We start from the raw sequence: 24,066 nt of genomic DNA, 5'->3' as shown, positions 1-24,066 counted from the left end.
TATGGTCGTGTGCATAAGATATAGTAGTATGTTTTGATGTAGTCATATGCTGCCATGGTGGTCTAGTTGCCTTCAATCTGTGGTGTATGGTTCGGGCTTCAAAGTGTTTTTTGAAAGGTTTGAGAGATGTATTTGATTGTTTTGTTGTGGTAGTTAATGTTGATGGAAAGTGTAAGAAGTGATGGCGTGCGTGTGAGTGATGAAGGCTATCAGAGTGAAAAATGCATTATAGAAGAGGTTGTTTGCTATTGGGTGTGAGATGCTTTATGGAAAGACTCTTATGGAGAACATAATTATGATGGTTTGGTTAATGACGTGATGGTTGTTTGCATATGCATGAGGTGTTGCGAGGAAGATTTCTATGTAAGACCAAGTGTTGAAGGCTAATTGTTTGAAAAAATGATTATAAGACCAAGTGTATTAGTGGTTGAATGAGTTGCAAAGGCAAATAGTAGACTATAGGAAAATAATTTGACAAGGGTAAATGTGGGATTTTCAAAAAATTAAATACTGACATAAGCTAAATCTCAAGGGGCACTGAAGGGGGATTTTTGTAATGTGATCATAAATCTCAAGGAAGGATGTAATTCTTAGAACTATAAGGGTATTATTGTATTGAGAAATATTAGGGATCATGAAATTTTTTTCATAAAAATGATTATGAAAGATTTGTGACCCTTAGATTATCTTGATTAGTGTGTGGTGTTTTATTCTAAGTGTAATTTAAAGATTACAAATTTTTCATGATTATTTTCATGAAAAACTTTTCATAATACCTAACATTGTTATATTGTATTAGCTTGAAACCTGAGGGAGCGTAGGTGTAATTTATCATTTTTTTTATGAATTAAATAAAAAAATGAGAAAGGAACGCATCTGGAAACAAAATTTGAATTGAGGGCTCGTTATCGTCACTAGTCACTCCCCCATTTTCACTCCTCTCTCTCTCTCTGCAACTGCAACCCCAACCCCATCCACACCATAACCCTCTAAAGCATCTTCCTAACTACCCAGGTTACAGTTGCTCCGTCGAATCCCCACTCGTTTGCAACTCTCTCTCTCTCTCTGTGGTTTTTCCTCATTTAGGGTTTTACTTGAACCGTTGCTTGGTTTCTTCAAAAAACAGTCCCCTCCATTGTCTCTCTTTCTAGAGAGAGATTTATATAGTGTGATCTGAATCGAAGGCCATGGAGGCGATACTCATGGACTGTGTACAGAACAGTCTGCGTCACTTGATGTATCGAAACGCCATTTTCATGTGCGAGCGCCTCTGCGCTGAGTTCCCCTCCGAGGTATAATCTTTCCATGACTTGCAATCTCTCTCTCTCTCTCTCTACACATTTTATGGGGTGATTGAATGAATGAATGAATACTGGGTCGTGTTGTTTGTAGATACATTTTGTAGTTTTGTGTATAGAATCAATGGAAAAAGACCTAAATTGCAATGTTAGGTAGTGTATGTAATTTACAAGGATATATAATTATGCATAGCAGGGGCTGAGATGAGAAAGAATGCTAATTTCTTTTCTTTTTTCATTTTAATCTTTTGGGTATATATATATATATATATATATATATATCTGTACAATTCAGAAAATAGTATAGCAGATAGTAAAAGAGTATGAATGACAATAGCTCTTGTTCCACTTGGAGAACAATGCATTAGATCCAATTGCCAAATATTGTTACTTCTGGTCCAGTTTCTTTATTCTAGTTGTGCACAGTATACATACGAACTTATTGGGCAAGAGTAACATTGAGAAAATTTAAGGAAATAAAAATTTCAGACACTAGAGATTGATGTTGGAATTTATATCTATTGCTTAATAATTTTTTATTTTTTATTTTCCTGCTGAATCTTTAATCTATTTTGTAGTTGTTAAATCTAAGAGGCCATTTGGATTTGGGATTTTGATTAAATGTTTTGTGTATGCTTGTTGGGAAGGAAGTTTTTTGTTTTTTTTCACTAAAAGACAAGTTGGTTACAAAATCAAAAAAAACTAATCCAAACAAAATATTACATCAAACCCCATAATCATTTCAATTTTTTTCTTGCAAACATCGCATCCAATCACAAAAAAACCCAACTATCTTCCCAATCATAATTTTTTTTTTCTCCAATAAAATCTTACAACTAAAAAAACCTACTACCCAAACACCCACATTGTGTTCTGATTTTCTTCTGTTTTCCTTTCTCTATCATCATTAAATAAATATCACGTTGGCATTTCTCTTTCAGTTAAACTCTTTTCTATTTTGCTAACATTATTTTGGTGAAGTGTAGGACAGATTTTTTTCTCTTCTTTTGGGAGTGAAATTTCTTTTGTTATTCATCTTTATCATATACATGATTGATGCCTCTGGTTTTCTTTATCAAATGCAGACAAATTTGCAATTATTAGCTGGCTGTTACTTGCACAATGATCAAGCTTACTCTGCGTACCATATTTTAAAGGGTATGTACAAATTTTTTTCTTGTCTTTTCTTTTCATGATTCAGCTTGGTCCTGACTGTATGATCATAGTGTCTTGAATTTTTTTTGTGATATGTTTCTTTTATTTTAATTTTTTTTGTTAATATTTGTTTCTCCTTTACTCGAATCTGTCCATTGAAGTGCTGTGCTGCTTATCCATTATCTCTTTTCTTTTTTTTGCACCTGTTTCTATGAAGGAACACAAATGGCTCAATCCCGTTACTTGTTTGCAATATCATGCTTTGAGATGGATCTTCTTAATGAAGCTGAAGCAGCATTGTGTCCTGCTAATGAGCCTGTTGCAGAGGTATTAAGTGACACTTGGTACCAAGGCATTTATTTTAAAATATATTTCATGTGGTTGCTTTCGAAGAGTTGACTTCTTATGGATCGTTGTTGAAATGGTCACTATAAGTTGACTTTTGAATGTCTTTTGAACACAGGTTCCAAATGGTGCAGCTGGTCATTACCTTCTTGGTCTTATTTACAGGTACTGGCATATTTCCATATGATTTTTTATTTTTTATTTTTTACACGTACTGGCATATTTCTGAAATCTGAATTTATCAATTCCACAACAAATCGTCATCCTTTGGTTATGTTCTATGCAATACAAGGGCAAGACACTAATATTCGACTTGAAGTTTTTTCAGCAAAGGACTCCCGTATGATAAATGTTAAAGTCAATAATATATTAACTGTTAAGAGCCTACAGGAAAATAACGCTTCAGATTACATCATCTCCAGCAGCACCCTAGTCTCACTTTCCCAACTCCTTTCTCTCAACTTCCCACGAGCTATATACTTTCTAATGACTCCACTTCTTTTAGGTGAAAAAGCATGTGTATATATTGACATGTATTTATTTTGGCACAATTGTTCTTGTTGTCCTATGTATGGCACATGGTTATTAGTGTTACTAAACTACTGATGGTGTGAAGCTATTTGGAAGTTTTTATAGGATCAGGGGTGATTTGTGTGTAAGAAGTCTTTCAGTTGCACTTGTAAAACCAAGATTTTAAAAAGCAGCCGCAATCGTTATGTAACGCCGTTACGTAATGGTTGTGGCGGTTACCGCCACCTGTTACGGCTGCTATAGCGGTGTGACGGAAATTTACATGTGTAACAGCCGTTTCAGTATTACATAACGGCCGTAACGGTACCGTAACAGCCGTAACGGTTCGTTAGACACCGTTATACCCAAGGTTTCATAATGCGGCATTATGTAACGGTTGCAGCGGTAGGCACCATGCATTACCCCCCACTGGTGTGATTAAGATTCACAGGTGTGTTAGCTTTAGCGGTTGTTGTAGCGATCAAAACAATGCCGTAACGACCATGACGGCCTGTTACGCACCGTTATGTAACGGTTCCGAACTGCTTCTTTAAAAAAAAAAAAGTTGAAAATGGAGGAGGAGGGATAGAGAGAGAAGAGGAAAGATGGAGGAGTAAGAGACAGAGAGAGAGAAGAGGGAAGATGATGAACATGTTATTGATTTATTGAAGTCGTAAGACCTATGCTATTTTATTCGGCTGCTATCACTCAACTATTTTGTTTCTGTATGTCTGTGTGGTCATTATCTATTTAGCTTGATTAAAAAATGTGTATATATTTAGGTTCTTGTTTATTCTCTTATTTTTGTCATCGTTTATCTTATATATAATAGTTAGTGATTGATTTTTTTGTAAAATATCTAGAAAACATAATACCTGTAATTATATATTAATACATATTTTATACATGTCAAATTTTTTTGATTAGTTTATTTTATTTTTATTTACAGGTTATCCAAAAAGAGAATGCTTCCACAAGTATAATAATTAAAAAAATAATTTTATATATCTAAGTCCAATAATTTTTTTTTTTTTTTGACATAAGTGTAATATGGATTTATAACATAAAGTCATTAATTATTACAATAAAACGTAAAAACTTAGTGATTTAAAAATATGAAATATATTGGATCATACTTAAAAATTTATAAAAATTGATCAATGTTTATTTTAAAACCCAATAAATATGATTATGGAAAAAAAAAAATGCGTATCGGTAAGTTTTTTTCAAATTGTACGAAAAATAAAAAAATTCACGGTTTCGGTTACCGCAACCATTACGCTACGGCCTTTACACCCTGCAACTGCAACCGTGCCACCGCCACCGTTACGGCGACCGCAACCGTTTTTCAGAACCTCGTGTAAAACACTAGACAACAATAGAAGTAATTTGTTAGACTCCACAAGCAATGGTTCATAAGGATGTCTTAGCAAGATTTTGTGTCGTAAATTTTTTAGATATTGTGTGTTTATTTAGTTTTAAAAATTTATCAATGTAAAGAATAGTGATTTCTACTGGACTTATCAATGTAAATAATAGTGATTTCTACAAGACAGAATAATGTATGTGCAACATATTATGAAACTTCCATCCAGATGTGAATCAAAATATTGATGCTTTATAATTGTTTTCTAAATTTTTGAGAAATTGTTTGGAAACATTGCGAAGAGAATTTCTTTGAGGAAGATTGGAGTAGGATTCACATAACATCTTATTTACTGGGATATTGGTTGCTCCTAATACATGAGGGGTTAGTGATTAGAAGGCTTAGGAAGTAAACCAAACATCATTGATCATCATAAGAGTGATGATGGAGGTTCAATGAATAGGTTGCAAAACATGTTACATGTCAAAGGCACTAGAGATAATGGGGTGTCCAGGTGAGAGACAAACCTGTCAGAGAGAGCGAGAGGCAATGGAGACTAGAGAGTTTAAAGTCTTTGAGAAAGTACAAGTCTCTAGAAGTGAAGGAATGTTCGAAGTATGATGGGGAGAAGTAAAACCTTCTCTTTATAGAAGGTAAGCACATGCATGTAACTACATGCATTGTTGTCAAATCACAAATTGAATCGTTAATCATTTTGTTAAAATAATGAATCGTGAATCGTATCAAATCGTGAATTATAAGATTCAATTTATTTAATATATATAACTTCATATATGTATGTACATACAAAAATATACACATGATGTTTAAAATAAAGTAAATATCAATATTAATTAAATTATATATATGTATATTCATATTAAATCACATATATCTATATAACTAATTGATCTCTTCTATATATCTTGATAGTTTGGCAAAAATGTAGTCATTTCATGCATTAGGTAACCAAAAAAAAAAAAAAAGAGGAAAAAGAAAAAAAGAATTGAATTGTAGTGAATCATAATGAATTGTAGTGAATCATAATAAATTATAGTGAATCGCAATGAATTGTAGTGGATTGTAAATTGAATCGCTCGATTCACTCAATTTCCGATTCAACGGCACGATTCAAATTGTTTTTGTTGAAACTCGTATTGAATCATGAATTGTATGATTCTAACAACCACTACATTGCTGAGAGTTCTAAAGTTGTTTAAGGAAAGGACCCTATGTGTGTCCCTTTGGCTAGAAAAGTTGGTTTGGAGGCAAAAGAATCAGGCTTCTAAAAGGTTCGAAGAGATGCCCATGTATGGCGAGGTACTTTCTCAAGTCAATTGTACTAGCTTTAAGACAACTAGACCATTATGCTGGCTGCACTAGTGGCGGTTCTGCTTTTAGCTGTGGCTTTAGTAGTGATTTTTGTCATTCCCGTAGTCCAAAAGCCGAAGAAAACTTCTTGTTGGGATGAACCTTGAGGAGAGTTTTGAAGTCATTGTTTGTGTAGAGCACACACTTGCAACATTTGGGGTTGCTTTTGATTGTTTGAAGTGGTGTAGTTGGGGAAATATACTGAAACTCATTTGATGTGATTCATAAGCTGGAAAGTTATTTTTTGAGTTTGTTTCATAGTTGGGGTGATGGAGGGGTGAATCCATCTCTCGAGTCTTTTCTCTTGTATATGGTGTAGAGGAATTAGTTTCTTATATCAGTTACATTGGGGCTTAGTTTATCTAGCTGTTTGGTGTAGCTTATGGGGCTGATTTTTTATTTTGTTTTTTTAAAAATTTATGTTTTGTTTGGTGCAACTTCTGCTTACAATTTATGAGCTAGAAATAACTTAAGTAAGTTAAAAAAAAGCAGATGGGAAGCACGGGTGAGGTGCTTTTAGTTTTTGTTTTTTGATTATCAACTTTCGGGTTGCTAGAAGCTGCACCAAACAAGCCCTATAATAAGCTTTGTCTAGGTTGCGTGTACATGGGTAGCGCTCTGCCCTTCCGCTGCCTTTCAATGATATAGTATACTTGCAAAGGCTTTGTTTTTGAGATAATATCGCAATATTACTGTGTTGAGTTAGGTATGGATAATTAAAACTGTTTTTGATCGTGCTAGTGATTAATTATGACCAAAAGGGGAAAAACAGGTGGTGTGGTCCATTCATGCATTGAAGATGCCCTCATTGTCCAGAAAAAACATAAATTGATTGTTAAATATTGAGTAAAACTTAAACGTTTGGAAAATGAAATGATCATGTTTGGTTTAGTGTAGAAACCAAAATATCAAACAACATTTTACTCTCTTCTATGTTTCTTAGCTGGCTGGATTTTTAGGGAAGTGAGGCTTGTTACTTGGTCTTGATTTCTATTCCCATTATTTTGTGCATATCTAGATTATTAACAGTTTATTGGACAATGTCAAATGGGTCTTAATTTTATGAACAATAAAATCCAATAAGAAAAATTTTCTTCTGGCTTTTTCTTTTTCTTATGCTTTATGAATGGATATTAGATATGAATTTCTGAAATAACTGCTGCTTATTGAATGGATAGTAACATTGAATTCAAAACCGGCATGCTTCTGAAAGAAATGCTTCTTTTTTTTTGACATGCTGTGTCTTTGATTCTAAATTATGTTTTAATACATTCAACAAGTTTTGTGTCATTTGTTGGTATTAATTTGGTTTCAGGTACACTGATAGAAGGAAAAGTGCTATTCATCATTTTAAGCAGGCATTGTCAATAGATCCGTTATTGTGGGCTGCATATGAGGAGCTGTGTGTATTAGGTTTGTACAAAGATTATTAATAATTTTCCAGACTCTTTTTGAGCAGCTCTACTTTGGTTGATATGATTTTGTATTTCATTCTGCTAACTTCATTTTTCACAATCCAGTATGATGAAAACTTGAGTTCAGTTTTTGAATTCAATTCTGAAATAACTGAAACATTACTCAGAAAACTATATTTCTTCTCTTTATTTTTGTCTTTTATGAATTCAAGTAGAGTGACTAATGTTTGCTTATGTAATTTTGCTGAATCTATGGACAGAAAAAAGGGAAAAATCTTCTCACTTTATATTGCTTTGTCTGTAAAATTTGTAGTTTCTTGCATGTTATTATTGGTGTATAGTGCCCTTTTTTTTCAATCAGCAAAATAAATACTTTATTGATAATAATCAAGGACCATCCTTACATCATACATCAATAAAGCAAAAACAAAAAACAAAAAAGCATTGCTATAAGCATCAAGATATAGACCTATCATCCCAACTAGGTTGGCACAAAGGGGCATGCCCAATCATTTGCAGCCCCAGCCATACACAATGGTTGAGGTGGAGACAGCCATACAGTAGCAGCAATGCTACCAGGGGTCAGTAATCAATCTAGGAACAACACAAATACATGCTAACAGCAACCATACTGATAACATAGCAATCCCCCACCTAACAGCATCCATACTGATCCATGGATAACACAAGCTCACATCCATCAGTTGAAACAGCGGAGCCAAATAACTACAGATCAAACTGCACCTGCCTTGCTATTGACCTCTTCCCCTTATAGCATCAAGCTTATACACCAGATCATTAACGGAATAGCTTTCCTCCTTGAAATTGTATGTTAAAACCATAGTTGTTAAATCGGGATTCGTATCGTGAATCGAAATGACCTCGTACCGAATCGCGAATCGAATCGAATCGTGAATCGTAAAGATTCGGTCATTTTTTCTAAATTACTTAAAACATATATCTACACATTTAGATGTTAAATATATCTTATAAATATACAATATTTAGACTTAAATTTATGAAAATATTATTTTGAATGATAATCACGTAGTTTAATAGGTAAGAAGGTAACAAAGGTTCCTATGTAAGATCACCATCTTACATTTTTTTCTTTTTTAGATATGTCTTATCAACCATTCTTAATAAAAAATAATAACCAAATAGACAAACTATCAATTTCTAAAGTAATAATAATTAACGATATTGATATTTGGACAATAAGTATACATACTTTTCTAAGTAACAGTGAGCAAATAATAAGAAAGAATTATTTAGAATCTTTTATTTTAAAACCTAAAACATTTTAAAAGATATAACTGATCTCAGCAATAGATAATTCATAGTTTAACTTTAATTTTAAACATCATTAGAAGATATATTATGATTTTTTAAAGGGAAAAAAATGAGAAGAAAGGTTAAAAATATGTTGGGTCTGATTAAATCTGATTGGATCCTATTAAAAACTCCATAATTATTAAAATAACAACAAATCACGTATATACGTTAGTTATTTTGGTATTAAACACTACTAAAAGTTGTATTATGTAATTTCACCAAAAAGATGGACAAAAAAAGAGACGAAATATGTCGGACAAAATAATTTCAAAAATTGCATGAATCGGAAAAAGTGAATTGAATCGTGAATCGATTGTGAATCGTACGATTCACTAGAGATTCACTTCCAAAATAGATTCACCCATAGATTCGTATCGATTTTACAAAAATTGTGAATCGAATCGTGAATCGAATCGCGAATCGTAAGATTCTGATAACAGAGGTTAAAACCATAGAGCCACTCTTTATTCAGTTCTCTTGTCTCAATTTGCCTATAATCCATTAAACTTGCAATCATTCCTCATCTTCCAAACAGACCACATTGCTGCAAAAGGTAGAACATGCTACATTTTTCTTTCCAACTTTTTAAAGATAAAGCTGTACCTGTAACCAATCCATCATAGTAATAGCCCATTAGCAGTTCCTGGAGTTGCCCGCTGAACTCCCCACCATGAGAAAAACTCAGACCATGTATACCATTCAATTTGCCTGTGATTTTGCAGTGCCTCGCTATTAAATTGAGTATCACAATAATTTATTGCAGCTTCTTTTTTTTATTTTTTTATTTTTTATAATGCATTCATGCTACATGTTTGGGATTTTTTAATCTGCTATTAGTTGTTGATTATTATATTTCAGCTTTGTTCAGATAACTATTTATTTTTGGAGAATAATTTCCGTTTATCAATGTTATTTCGTGCGGCTTTCATACAATGGATTCATGTTTTAGTGAAACAGACTTTTTTGAATTTTCCAGGTGCTGCCGAAGAAGCCACTTCAGTTTTTGGTGAAGTTGCTGCTCTTTGCATTCAGAAGCAGCACCTAAATCATGGATTGGCTTACCAAAACTCGCAGGCATCGAGTGATGATAGAAACTTTGACTCAGAAGATATCGGTCCAAGGGGTATGAGACATATGAATGCCAATAACACAAGAGATGTCCCTGGAAATTATCATGGAGCAGTTATGACTGGAGGAGCTGCTAGTCAACCTCTAAACGGTGGTCCTGCTAGTACATCATTCTATAATACCCCTTCACCCATGGCTGCACAGGTAAGATTATATAAATTACTCTGCATTTTCTTATATATGAGTTGCATGTGAAGTCTTACAATTACAATTTTGTGCTGTCATCATGACTTTACTATTGCACAGGTGGAAACATTCCAACAGTTAAAACCAACTTTCTTCCTTTATTTTGAAAGGACAAGTGACTTGTCTCTATCTTTATTTTATTTTTCATGCCACTGATTCAATGGTTAAACTAGGCCTAGCCTATCAACTTTGAGGTTATGGGTTTGGACCTGGGGTATCTACTTTGTGCAAATATTGCCAAACGTTAGGTTTGTAACTGATCCACCCCTTGCAGACCCCTAACCAATGGGGACTAAATTGGGCATACCTTTTTTATTTTTTTGGTGTGTGTTAGAATTTACCATTCACCCTCACCTACTACACTCCACTACTCACACTCACCTACTACACTCCACTACTCCTCACCTACTACCCAAACCCTCTCCTATATAATGCCACTCTGATTTGTAATACAATATATCAATCTTGTAACAATCAATACATCAATAAATAAAACATCAGTTTATTTTTTTTTTACATGGTATCAGAGCAAGGTTAACAACCTAGTCATTCTGCTTCACCGGCGGGCGGCAGCCTCGCCTTGGCCGCCCGCCGGTCCTCTACACATACCTTCCATCCGCTGCCACGAATCCCATAACTGAATCATCGGAATAGTCGCCGTCGTCCACGGCTTCACCGGCGAGTCGAGCTGGCTCATTCAGCTCACCTCCGTCCTCTTCGCCAAGTCCGGCTTCGCCACTTGCGCCATCTTCTTCTTCCATGCACACAGCATGTTTGCCTGCTTTTTTTTTTCTTAGGCCTCCTTTTTTCTTCGGGGTTTGTGAGCATCAGAGTTGGAACTCAGGTTACTACTCTGACCCGTCCGTGAATCTGAGGATCCCCTGTTTCTGTAGGAAGATTCACTCATGCTATTTGATGTGTTGCTGGATGTGGACATTTCAGCCCTCCGCAAGGGTTGCTTTTTGCTTGATGAACCTCCAAACCTTGATTTCACATGAACTGAATTTGAAAACGAATTGGTTGATGACCGAGGAGGAGGCATTAAAGCTCGGGCAGAGATATGCCTCTGATTCCTTTCATCGCTGGACATGCCAGATGCTGCTTTGCCAGAAGCACTAGAAGCTTGCTCCTTGGTCCTTTGCCAGATGCTGCTTTGCCAGAAGCACTAGAGCTATCTCTCACTTTACTTTTTCCTCACTCTCTTCTTTTTTTATTCTCTTTGTTCCCACTCAGGCCTTGAACTTTGCATTCAAGGATTACTTTAAGAGGCTTTTCAACTTTCACACCCACTATCCTTTTTCTTTCACTCACGTGGGTTGTCTGCATCACTTCCCCACTCAACTTTCTTTTTCTTTTTTTTTTATATTTATTTTAATTCACCTTTTTAAAAAGAAAACGAAACACACGGTTTGCACATTCATCATCTTACTTTTCCATTAGTGGTAGGATCCGTCCAAACAAATTTAAATCTCACATTTCTTTTTTATTTTTATTTTTCTTACTTCAACTTTATTCACAAACTTCTCTTCAATTTTATTTTCTTTATTTTCTCGCACCAACGCACATGCTTTCCTCCTTAATATATTATTATTATTATTATTATTATTATTAATCCAAAAAAAAAAAAAAAAAAAAAAAAAAAAAAAAACAAAAAAAAAAAAACAAAAAAAAAAAAAAAAAAAAAAAAAAACCACGTGAACCACTTTCCTTATTTCCCCCATCTTTCATTTTGATTTCAAATTTATTCTTATTATTTCTTTCTTTATTTTTCTTTCACATTATTTTTAATCTTTTTCAAATTCCATTCATACCATATAGCTTTGCACACCAAACCATCTTTTATTCATTTCAGGGATCAACCCCGATCACAATTTTACACACACAAAAAAAAAAAAAAAAAAAAAAAAAAAAAAAAAAAAAAAAAAAAAAAAAAAAAAAAACTACAAACACACAACCACTTCCACAGGTGAGATTTTTTCTTCTCTACTCTGCCGTCGGCCTCTTCTTTTTGCCTCCAGTCTGCTCCTCCACTGCAGCATCTGGCGGTCCTCCAAATCGGAACATCACGGTGGCCTTCCGTTTCAGTTCCTTATTTTCCGCCTTCAGCACACTTATCTCTGCTCGCGCATCCTTATACATGCGTTGGAGCAGAGCCAGTTGGGAGTTTAACTGCTGCACCTCATTTGTCCTACTCTGCAGCCGGTTCGACAGGTTTGTGACCGCCGTCATGCTTTCCACACATACCTTCAAAGTATACTGATTGGCCTCCACATCCGACAGGACTGCCATTCTTTGCTCCACAGACCGCATCGGAAAGTTCAACGGAGTATACCCAGCGGTGTTTGGTTGAGGTTCCAGTGCCACCGCACCAGTTCTCTCTCTCGTTGACTCGTTGAGGTCGGGAAAGAGGGTGAGCAGTCCACGGGAAGATGAGGACGAGGCCATTTTTCTGGGCAACAGAGTGTTACAGCGTATTACAGAGTTTCTCTCTCAGCACAACAGTGTTACAGCCTCTCTCTCTCAGCACAACGAAGAGTTTTACAGAGGATTTCGCAGTTTTTGTTTTTGCTTCTGCCTCGGCCTCAGGCTCTGTCATGGTTAAATAGCCGAGGCAGCCACGCGCATCGCGCGCCTCTTACCACCAGCCGACAAACGGGCACGCAAGCCAAGGCGCCCACGTGCCTCGCCATCATGTCCGGCACACCTTTTGATGAATTGGGCACGCTTTTTGATGGCACGCCTTTTGACAAAATTGGGCACACCTTTTGAGGGTGCCACTTTTACAAGGGTCCGACAAGACTCTATAAACTGTCCCGACATTTGATACCGGTTAGCTCCTTTATGGGTCCGACAAGACTCTGTAAACTGTCCCGACATTGATTCCGGTTAGTTTCTACAAGGGTCCAGCAAGACTCCATAAACTGTCACAACATTGTCTGCTACAACGGTCCGACATGACCCCATAAACTGTCTTCTACAACGGTCCAACATGACCCCATAAACTGTCTTCTACAACGGTCCGACATGACCCCATAACCTGTCTTCTACAACGGTCCGACATGACCCCATAAACTGTCTTCTACATCGGTCTGACACCACCATACAGTGTCCTCTACAACGTTATGACACCACCATTCAGTGTCTTCACCAATGGTCTGACACGACCATACAGTGTCTCCTATCCTTTTTTTTTTTTTTTTTTTTTTATTTTTATGTATTTTCTTGTTTTGTTCCTCTCTTCAAACTCAAGTTGGTTAGTTTCTATCCTCCTTGAGTTTGCGGGGGGCTGTTAGAATTTACCATTCACACTCACCTACTACACTCCACTACTCACACTCACCTACTACACTCCACTACTCCTCACCTACTACCCAAACCCTCTCCTATATAATGCCACTCTGATTTGTAATACAATATATCAATCTTGTAACAATCAATACATCAATAAATAAAACATCAGTTTATTTTTTTTTTTACAGTGTGTGTGTGTGTGTGGAACATCTATTAAAATATTTTGTGCTAAATTTATAAACTTTGTTGGTAATTTATCTCTGACATTATATCTATATCTGTTTTGGAATTCATCAGTGTAAAAACACCCTGTATCTCTCTAGGTAATTTATTGAATAAAGATCATTTTACTATTTTCTTCTCTTTTCTCTATGCATATCCTATAAATATAATAGCTGCCTCATTTTCTTCTCTCTTGATTTCTTGTGATAGAAAACAATCATTATTAGAGTTAGAAGTAAAAGGAAGGGAAGCATTGTTTATTCATATGGAAGACTTGTATGAAAGTACTACTAGAAAAAAAAGAAAGCAATAACTACCAAATAAATGTCCCCTGTTACCCGCATCAACTTGGAAGATGGCCTCAGGATTTCATCCTGAGGAAGGGAAGTATCGTTCATTCATAATGAAGACTTCAACGAAAGTACTATTAGAAGGAAAAAAAAAATGAAAGAAGGAAATGACGGCCAAACAAATGTCCCCTGCTACCCACATCAAGTTGAAAGATGGCCTCAGCAGTTTGTCCTGAGGCATGCAGTTGAACTGGTTCCTTTTACTTTTCTTTTTTTCCTTTCTTTTTCTTCTCTCTCTCTCTCTCTCTCTCTCTCTCTCTCTCTCTCTTGTTTTCTAGAAGTAATTTGGTGGCAGTGTTTTTGGTACTTGCTCAATCATTCTCCCCAATGGTTGAGTTGTGATCTAAAAGTTTGATATCCTTGTAACTGACAAAATTTTGTTGTTTCTCTCTATTTTTTGAGAAATATACAACATTTTTACATATGTGATTCTTATGGAGCTGGTTTAGATTGAGCACGGTTTGGTTATATGCAGATAATGATTCCTTCCTACACATTCATGTCTCTCTCTTAGAGTGTGAAACTAAGGAGAGAGATCCGTTTGCACATGGATCTGTTATTCGTTGTTCCTCTTACTCTTCATTTCTGGGTTCAAATCCCAGATTGAACATTTAGGATTTTTTCCTCTTTTCTTAGCTATAAAAAAAGAAAAGAGAAATGGTTGAATCGTTTACAAACCAAACCAAGCCTTAAAAATGGTTCACTCATTTATACTTGACAAATGTAACTTGGTCACCTGTGCATTCTGGATTAAATAGAATACCCGGTGTAGGTCCCTGTTAAATAAGGTTGCTACTGCTAGGGGTAAGGCTGGAGATGACCTAACCTTTGGCGTTATTTGTACAAACTGGCTGCTTTCGTAATTGGAAACCGAATTTTGGATTAGATCTTGTACCAAGCTTTGGACCTAACCTTTGGCATAATTTGCACAAAATGTTCTCATGTTGGCAGCCCAAGCTTTTGTAATTGCACCAAGTATTGGTCGTACGAATTTACTGCATTTCTTGTTGTCTTACATGACCTTGAAGCATATTATTTTGGTTAACAATTGCTGCATTTTCTCTCTTTTTTATTGATGGCCCCATTTTATAATTCTATCTTTTCCCTAGTGGATACTGGCTTCTACTTTTCTGCATAGTCTTCTAAATGAATCCTTATATGGAACTTTTGGTGGCAGATGTAACTTGGTATGCAATCTGGGTTAATTCTTTACCCTTGTGCTGACCCAAAGGATATTCTGTTGTTGAACAATTCCTGATTTTCTTTCTTGTGTATTAGTATTATTATTATTTTTTAAATAATTCCAACTTCCCAGATTAATTAACCGTCGATTCCCGCTCAGAGAATGCTCATTTTTTGGGTATATTAGTGAAGTATAAGTACACTGGTATATGTAACTGGTAGGATAGGACGACACTTAATTTTTGATTCCCTAATTCTATCTCATTCCTGCATGGTGACTTGACTTATCCCATCCATTTCTTCAATTTCTTTTTTCATTTTAACATGGGATGCAAAAGTTAAAAAAAAAAAAAAAAAGATATGAATTTATTTAATTTAATTGAGCACGTAATCCTTGACAAAGCAGAATGGCGAAAAAGGATTCATATAGCCAACTCCATTTGATTGCGAAGTTTGATTTGGTTTGGAAAAGTTGCACAAATTGAAAGCTTACTATTATGTGCCTTTGGATTATGCTTGCTGTATTTTATTTGTTCTTCTGAAATAAGCTCTACTTATAAATGTGCTTGCATTTAATGGTTATATTTTTCTCTCACTTGGCACTGGGGATGGATCATTGCTCTTAGCTCTTTTTTATCTTGCAGCTGTCAGGTGTTGCTCCACCTCCTTTATGCAAAAATGTGCAGCATAATGGCCCAAACCCAAATTCAGTTAGTATGGATGGCTCACCAAGGTCAACTGTGAACTCCACAATTCAAGCCCCTCGAAGAAAATTTGTGGATGAAGGAAAATTGAGGAAGGTTATAAACTTGATCTTCTGGATTTGTTGTTGCATATAAGATGTCAATTCCATTATTTAATATCATGATTTCAGTTGAGATTTGCCATAATCTGAAATCAGTTCTTCTATCTATGGGCATATTTCAAAGAGTTTTATTGACCACAAGATTTCAGTAAAATTGTAAATTTCAAAGCCAAGCAACAAACTTGGCTGCTCTGATTTTACTCACTTGATCAGTGGAATGCAGAACATTAACTATGACATATTTATGAATAATACACAATGATTTTCCCTTTTATTTTATCAATTTTTCACTAGTTATAAGGTAATGTTTTTTGTTTTTTCCAGTTTTATTTTGGCAAGTTTGCAGTTTTCAGTCTCCCCACAAGTACAGAATTCACGTCACCCCTATGTTACCCAGCTTTGTGTTTTTTGATTTAGCATTTGGTTCAATATATCTGTTATTCACTATAATGTGTTTTGTTTTTTCAACATGGTTGAACTTCGGAATAGTTCTTCAGCTTTTTTTAATTCTTGTTTCAATTACTTCAATATGCATTTTCTTTCTCAGTCATTATTATGTTTCATTGGTGCACTCTAGCTATGCCTGTCATTTTGTTTCTTCTAGTGTTCTGGTGATGGGGAATAAAAGGTATTGGATGAAAAATATGGAATACTAGGAGTTCTATTTATTTGGGAATTTTTAGTTTATTTTGGAAATTGAATTTATTTGGTATCTGGAGTTATTTAGGATTTTGTTTCCTCATTGGAGAGTGTCTATATTTATATATCCCAATTGTATATTGGAATATTACATTTTAATATTGGTATATTATTGAATACACAGTTTTGGAGTATTTTTCTCTCTCGGTCGACTTCTCCTTTCCTTCTGTCTTATCTTCTTCTCTCTCTCTCTCTCTCTCTCTCCTTTCCTTATATGAGTCAGCAATAAAGTCTCTCATTTCTTTGAGTCTCTTGCTTTCAGATATCAGGGAGGTTATTTTCTGATTCTGGACCTCGACGAAGTACAAGACTTGCTGGAGAAGCAGCAGCGAGCACAAATTCAAGTTCCACGACTGTAGCTGGAAATGGAACTAGCCACTCTTCTAAATATCTTGGTGGTTCTAAGTTGAGTTCTGTGACTTTTCGTTCGGTGACAGTTCGCAAGGGACAGTCATGGGCCAATGAAAGTTTTGATGAAGGTGATGAAACCTTTTAGAATTTGTCTTTCTAATTAAGTTATCTTTGCTTACATATAAAAGCAAGAACATGGTGAAGTTGGCTTTATTCCTATGCTCTAAATCTGATTATTAGTATTTGATTGCTCATCAAAGCATATTACAGTTTTTTTAGTTTGCCATGTATAACATAATTTACTCTCAAAGTGAGCCATTAACGGGTAGATTCCAGGAATCGCTTACATTTGACCATGTCTGTACGAAAGAAAAAATGGGGATCCAACCAACGATTTTCAGACATGGTCCTGTACCTAAATCGATGAAAATCGTCAAGCTGTGATTAATTTTCGTAACTATGATCTATTAAACTGCATCAATCAGATTGAGGGTGAATGCCTTTGTTTATGGTAAGACCGTCTCCAACGCTATTTTTTTTCATCAAATTTAAATTTGATGAAACAAGTACAGTTTTGCTGCTCCGACTATGAACTCAAACCCATATCAAATGACGGGAAACCAAAAAGTTTCATCAAATTGAGGGAGGCTTGCTCATTTCATCAAATTGAGAAGGTAGCCGTTATTGTTGCAGGTAGCTGTTGAGGCGTCACAGTACACTGGACGACTGGCCGGTTGTTTGACTGGTTGTCCGTTGCAAAAATGGAGAGAAATTTACACAAGCCGGTCAACCGCCTGGTTGTCCTCCTAGTCATCCTCCTAGTCGATCAGTTGTTTGATGAAAATTAAAAATTTAGCATTGGAACGCTTTTACTCAAATTTGATGAAAAAAATAGTAAGCATTGGAGATGCTCTAATGTGGCAATATTTGAGTAACACTGAAATAATACATGAGTTGCACATGCATTTTTTGTTTTATATCCTTATGGCCCTAACAGTGTTTTATCTGTGCTGAATGTTTGTTACAACTTTTGATCTTCTATGGTCCATTCCTATTTATTGAGAAATCAAAACTTCATATATGCCATTGTTTAATACGTGCAATTAATTGGTAGCTCTACCAATTAATGTAGCAGCGAGTCCCTTTTTGGTGTCTAATTTTCTCTTTAACTTATGCATATCTTTGGATTTTGCTTTGTTGATACCATTTTATTAATTAACTTCAGTTGTTCAAAACTGGAGTTGAATGAGGATTCAAATGGTTACTGATCATCATTTGCCCTGTTAAAAGCTATTCTTCTCCAAGTTTCAATTTAAATGTGGGAAATGAAATCATCAGTGAGCATTCTTTATGGTGTGATGATAAAAATCTACCTCAGCATTTGTTTCAATGCCTCTGGATCAATTGCAACTATTATGATCTACTATTTGATTGGTTTGAGTTGAAACAACTCATTTCATTCCTTACAGATTCATTAATTCATTCCCTTCCCCTGTACCCGTGGGGCTTTTTTTTCTCTTATTTATGTCTATATTTTTTGGTTCAGCAAAACAAATTGGACTTCTGCATCTGACCTCATGGTTGAGAAACCAACTAGATACTGCTTGGTCTGTATTTATAAAAACACCAATTCAACTGTTGATGTAATAGTTGGATTGCTTTTTTGCTTGTTTAAGCTCATTGACTAGCTCAATTAAAGTTGGAGAGATATGATTTTGATGGCTTATAGGGACGCGCCATGAAGTTCGTGATGATCCTCGTTCAAATACAACCACCTCAAGCTCTTCTCCTGGTGATATTAGATCTCTTGAACAAGAAGGAGCAACAATGCCTATGGGTGGGGTTGTTATGAGTAGCTCAAGAGTCATAACCGGTGCTTCAGAAATTTTGGCTCTCTTAAGAACTCTCGGGGAAGGCTATAGACTTTCCTGCTTGTACAGGTGCCAGGTATACATAGGGATTGTTTAAGAAACAAAAGAATTACTTCTCTTATTTGGTTGTGCTGCTTTAAGTTTTCTGAGTAAATGCTTCTTTGTGGAACAGGATGCACTGGATGCATATCTGAAACTTCCGCACAAACACTATAATACGGGTTGGGTGCTTTCCCAGGTAATTTAGTAGGTTCAAATATCTTACCTTTTATTTTTGGATCTTCTACTTATATTTGCCTGTACTGTAGTGATGTGATCTTGGTTAAATTCCAATGCACTCCTATGATTGAAACTATGGAAGGACATGACTTTTCCTTTAAATTATAACATATACAAACTGGGACAGAAACAATAATTTAGTGTTCTGATTTTCCATGAGTTTCATGCAGTCCACCTCAAATTAGTTGAATTTCAATATATTTTGAGTTGGTTGCATGGAAAAGGTATACTGTTATACTTTGAACTAAGGGTCACATTCACATTGGAAGTTGCTGAAAAAATGGTTGGTTTCAATATAGTGTCTAAGCCATCTCTGTTATGAATTTGACACAGCCATCTATTGGCCAGAATTACTAGTGAACTTCATTTTTTAACCATTAAGATACCAGTCTCAATATATTAACAAACATTCAATTTTTCATATTTCTATTCTATATTTGGTTGTGAAATTCCTCCTGAATAAGGATTGGCTTGAAGTTATTACATTCTCATAATTCAAGAAATCATGTCTCTTGTACTTTGTGCATTCTTTGAAGTTAATGATTTGAATCTTTATCATTTTTTGCACAAGATTGTTTACTTCTTGATGACTGGGGATCTTGGTTTTCTTATTTGCATTGCCGTCAACTGGTCATGTTTCCATTTAATTTCTCATGAAGTGTTTCTGCAACTGCAGGTGGGGAAAGCGTATTTTGAATTGGTTGATTATCTAGAAGCCGATCGTGCCTTTAGTCTTGCCCGGCTGGCATCTCCTTATAGTTTAGAAGGAATGGATATATATTCTACTGTTCTATATGTGAGTTCCTTTATTTTGGAGGATTAATTTTTAAACCACTTATTTATGAGATACAGTGTTATTTGCACAATTATACAATATAATATGTCCATTTTCTCCAAACATCCACATTTTATTTTTCTTACAGTGTACTTCTCTTTCTTTATTGCTATACATTATCTTTTCACTCTTTTGAGTGGTTTTGTAGTAGTTCCTTGTTCATTGAAACACTGCCTCTATGTTGTTACTATCTATTGAAGCATCTATGCTTTTGTTCATTTGTTATTTTGAAGAGAGACTATTGGGAATTCTAGTACCATGAGAAAAGCTATATGTTAAATTGTGTTTTGCATTCCTGGCAGAAGTCTGTGTTCTTGTCTATTTTTGTCTCCTTCGGAGTTGTAAGCATAGTCAATCATAATTATTATCTATAATTCCTGAGAAAAAGCCATTACACTGTAAGTCTACCCAATGCAAGGTGCTGGGAATGTCATCATTTTGCTCAAATCACTAAGTGGCTGTCCTTAGACTTGAATTTTGTTCTCAAACTTGATAGCCTGAGCTTTTACCATATCACCTAGTATTCTTCATTTGGTCTCATGAACCATGGGAACCTTCTTATCCATATACTTGCTTTTTCTCTGAATCTTTTTGACCTTTGTTGCAGCATTTGAAGGAGGATATGAAGTTAAGTTATGTGGCTCAGGAGCTGATATCAACTGACCGCTTAGCTCCTCAATCTTGGTAACTGCAATCAAACTTTTTGTATATAATAATGTGTGTTTCTTGTTTCAGTTTTATAGCCGTATAAGTGTTTTCCACTTATTTTTGCGTTCTTACCTTCAAGTTCTTTGTCTAAGAAGCATGGACACATACATGAACATGGACAGGGGTACAGACACGGGACAATGATTTTAACAAAATTAGGATACAATCACGGCAGGAATACCAAAAAAAAACTTTTTATATATTTTTATTTGCTATGTATATGAATATAAATTTAGTGCATAGAAATATGAGAGACATTAATATATATGGATGTATTTTTTTTTCCCTATTTCCCCATTCATTGTTCTATATATTTTACTTTTGACACCAAATTAGCTTTATAGAATTATATTTTAAAAAACCGCATAAATATGTCGTGCGGTGTCTAGACACAGGAAACAAATTCTATGAAGTGTCTTGCCAAAAAATAATAATTAAAAAATTGACATGCCCCATGGTGTGTCCGACATGTTGACATGCCTGTCCGTCCCCGTATTTGTGTTTGATATGTGTCGGACATGACACCCATTTTGGAGTGTCTGTGTTTGCCGTCCCCGTATTTGTGTTTGATATGTGTTGGACACGACACCCATTGTGGAGTGTTTGTGTTTGATGGTCTTTTGTTTTTGGGTAGGGTAGGGGTGAGGGTGGGGGTGGGGATAAAATGAGCAATTCAATTAGTGAAGGTACTTGCAGTTTTCAAATTAACGAGTTTTTATCTCTTGAATATTCAACTGATCAATTAATTAAATACTATTTATTCATTTCTTGTTTTTTGTGGTTTTTTTTTTCTTTAGTAAATTTTTGTTTTAAATATTTTGGTCATTTTTTAAAAACTTTTTATATGTACCAAAAAAGTAAAATATATGTGAAGAAATATGAAAGAAGTTCACTAATAAATACAAAAAAAAGACAGAAATGTGCATAGGGTTTTTTGTTGTTGTTGTTGTTGTTGTCTTTAGTAAACTTTTTTCATATTTCTTCACATATGCTTCACTTCTTAGAGGTACATTTAAAAAGTTTTAAAAAAATGACTGAAATATGAAAAAGGCTCACTAAAGAAAAATTAGCACAAAAAATAAGTTGAAAAACAGTTTTTGAAAACTAAACCAAACAAGGTGTATGGTTTTTGGTTGTTTATTTGCTCTTGTGGCTTGCCAGCCTGTAATCTTCGTAGTAGTGATGCATATAGCCAAAAATTTCTTCCATAATTTTCTTATTGAGCTCTAGAATGTTGAAATTTTGGGATTTTGTTAGTTATAGAATACTTTTTTTATGCGTGGCTGGTTGGTTGAGAGTAATGTGTGGAAGGGCTACAATGGTTGTACTTGCAATGGCATGATCTTATGAACCTAATCAGGGTTCCTAGTGAGTCTTATTTTTTCTAGGAACATGTCCTGGGCAGATTTAGGGGTTTTACATGGTCACAAAAGCCTATCAATATGTGTTTGTTGGAGGTGCATTACAGTCCCAGTTGTTATCATTGGTTGTAGTCCTTACACTCTCTGTTGAATGGATATGGCAGGTGTGCTATGGGAAATTGCTATAGTTTGCAGAAGGACCATGAAACTGCTCTTAAAAATTTCCAACGAGCTGTGCAACTGAATTCAAGATTTGCATATGCGCACACCCTTTGTGGTCATGAGTATGACATATTATATTCAGAAAGAAAACATGAATTTGAGGTTTTCTTTGAGATGATGTGATTTTGATTGCAGTCTTCGGGATATATCATTGTTTACAGATACGTGGCATTAGAAGATTTTGAGAATGGAATTAAGAACTACCAGAGTGCCCTTCGGATTGATGCAAGACATTATAATGCTTGGTATGGTCTTGGAATGATTTACCTGCGCCAAGAGAAGTTTGAGTTCTCAGAGCATCATTTCCGAATGGCTTTTGAAATTAATCCACGTTCTTCTGTTATAATGTCATATCTGGGAACAGCTTTCCATGCCTTAAAGGTAGTGAGGGGCATTGCTTGTTGATTGTGATTAATATTATATTCTACGGCTTTCTGAATTGTGTCTATATCATCTGACAGAGAAGCGATGAAGCTTTGGAGATGATGGAGAAGGCCATTTTAGCAGATAAGAAGAATCCTCTACCCATGTATCAGAAGGCTAATATACTTGTGAACATGGAAAATTTTGATGAAGCTTTAAAAGTCCTAGAAGAGCTTAAAGAATATGCCCCTCATGAAAGCAGCGTGTATGCCTTGATGGGTAAGATTTATAAAAGGAGTAATATGTACGACAAGGCGATGCTTCACTTTGGATTAGCTCTGGATTTGAAACCACCTGCAACAGATGTTGCTACCATTAAGGTGATTTGCGGTCCTATTCATCTTTTGTTGTGGAATTGGGTATTACGATTAGTTATGAAATAGACTTCCATTCTTCAGAGTTTTGCATATTGTTTTGTTGAGTAAAAGGGCTGGAAGCTCCGTATTTTTTGTATTAAACTGCCTAAATCCCATTTTATCTCTCTTTTTATTTATTTATTTTTGTATTCATTTTTCACAGTGGTGGTTTTTTTCTTTCTTTTTATTTTGTTATCTTGATAAATTCTGCGTTGGATGCTGGCCATTTTTCACCGTGCCATCTCACTTTTGGTCACTGGCTATGATTTGAGTCTGATCTAACAGCTTTTCTTCTCTGAGTTATTTAAATTGGCATATGAAGTACTTTTTTCAACAGTTCTAATGTGTAGGATCAATGAATTTTGTTTTTTATGTGAACTCTTTGCATCTTTCAAACAGGCTGCGATTGAGAAGTTGCATGTACCAGATGAATTAGAAGATACCTTGTAAATCAGTTTATGGTTAGGGTACAGAAGCAGAGAGAGCATGTTGTACATTATCCGGCTACAAGCACTGAGTCCTGCTTGTGCCATTGGAATGAAATGACCTGATGATCCTCAAGGCTTGCTTATTCATTCCTATGAGCGTCCTGTCTGTGCTGTGAGCAGAATTGTAACTGAAGTTTTGTAGGTATTTTACATACAAGCAAAGGTTCAAAATATGAATGTAACTGAAAGCTGCACAAATGTATTAACACTTTCTAATGATTCTGAAAAATGACTTGTACTAGTGGTCTGCAGTTTGATTTATTATTATTATTCATTTAATTTTGAAAATAATTGCAGTGTTGGAGGGCCTGTAGATTGATACTGTCTTGTAATTTTAATTTTTATTTTAATTCTTGTATGTGTTTCTTATTCCTTCTGAAGGGAACCTAAACTCAATTGTGGTTCCGTATCTTGGGTTGTTGGCTGAACTTTTGAAACTGGTTTTGAAAGGGGAAGCAGTGTATCAGATGTGTTCTGTAAGAGTTGATTATAGACCACTTGTAGGTGTAGAGTG

At 35.2% G+C, this 24,066-nt stretch overlaps 1 protein-coding gene across 1 annotated transcript; it reads left to right on the top strand.

Moving 5' to 3' along the window:
* The first annotated feature begins 835 nt into the window (after nt 1–835).
* Nucleotides 836–23,843, top strand: HBT (CDC27 family protein). Its single transcript, XM_028266337.2, has 16 exons — nt 836–1,292; nt 2,384–2,456; nt 2,671–2,780; nt 2,917–2,963; nt 7,361–7,458; nt 9,772–10,067; nt 15,799–15,954; nt 16,921–17,137; nt 18,739–18,956; nt 19,053–19,118; nt 19,836–19,955; nt 20,602–20,678; nt 22,228–22,347; nt 22,447–22,666; nt 22,747–23,028; nt 23,464–23,843. Exons 1-16 carry the CDS (start codon nt 1,188–1,190, stop codon nt 23,512–23,514), a joined length of 2,256 nt encoding a protein of 751 aa, XP_028122138.1. The 5' UTR covers nt 836–1,187; the 3' UTR covers nt 23,515–23,843.
* Nucleotides 23,844–24,066: the final 223 nt, after the last annotated feature.

The sequence above is a fragment of the Camellia sinensis genome, chromosome 2, assembly GCF_055761805.1.
Source record: "Camellia sinensis isolate YWXY chromosome 2, ASM5576180v1, whole genome shotgun sequence".
NCBI lineage: Eukaryota > Viridiplantae > Streptophyta > Magnoliopsida > Ericales > Theaceae > Camellia > Camellia sinensis.
This window is presented reverse-complemented; position numbering and strand designations above follow the sequence as displayed.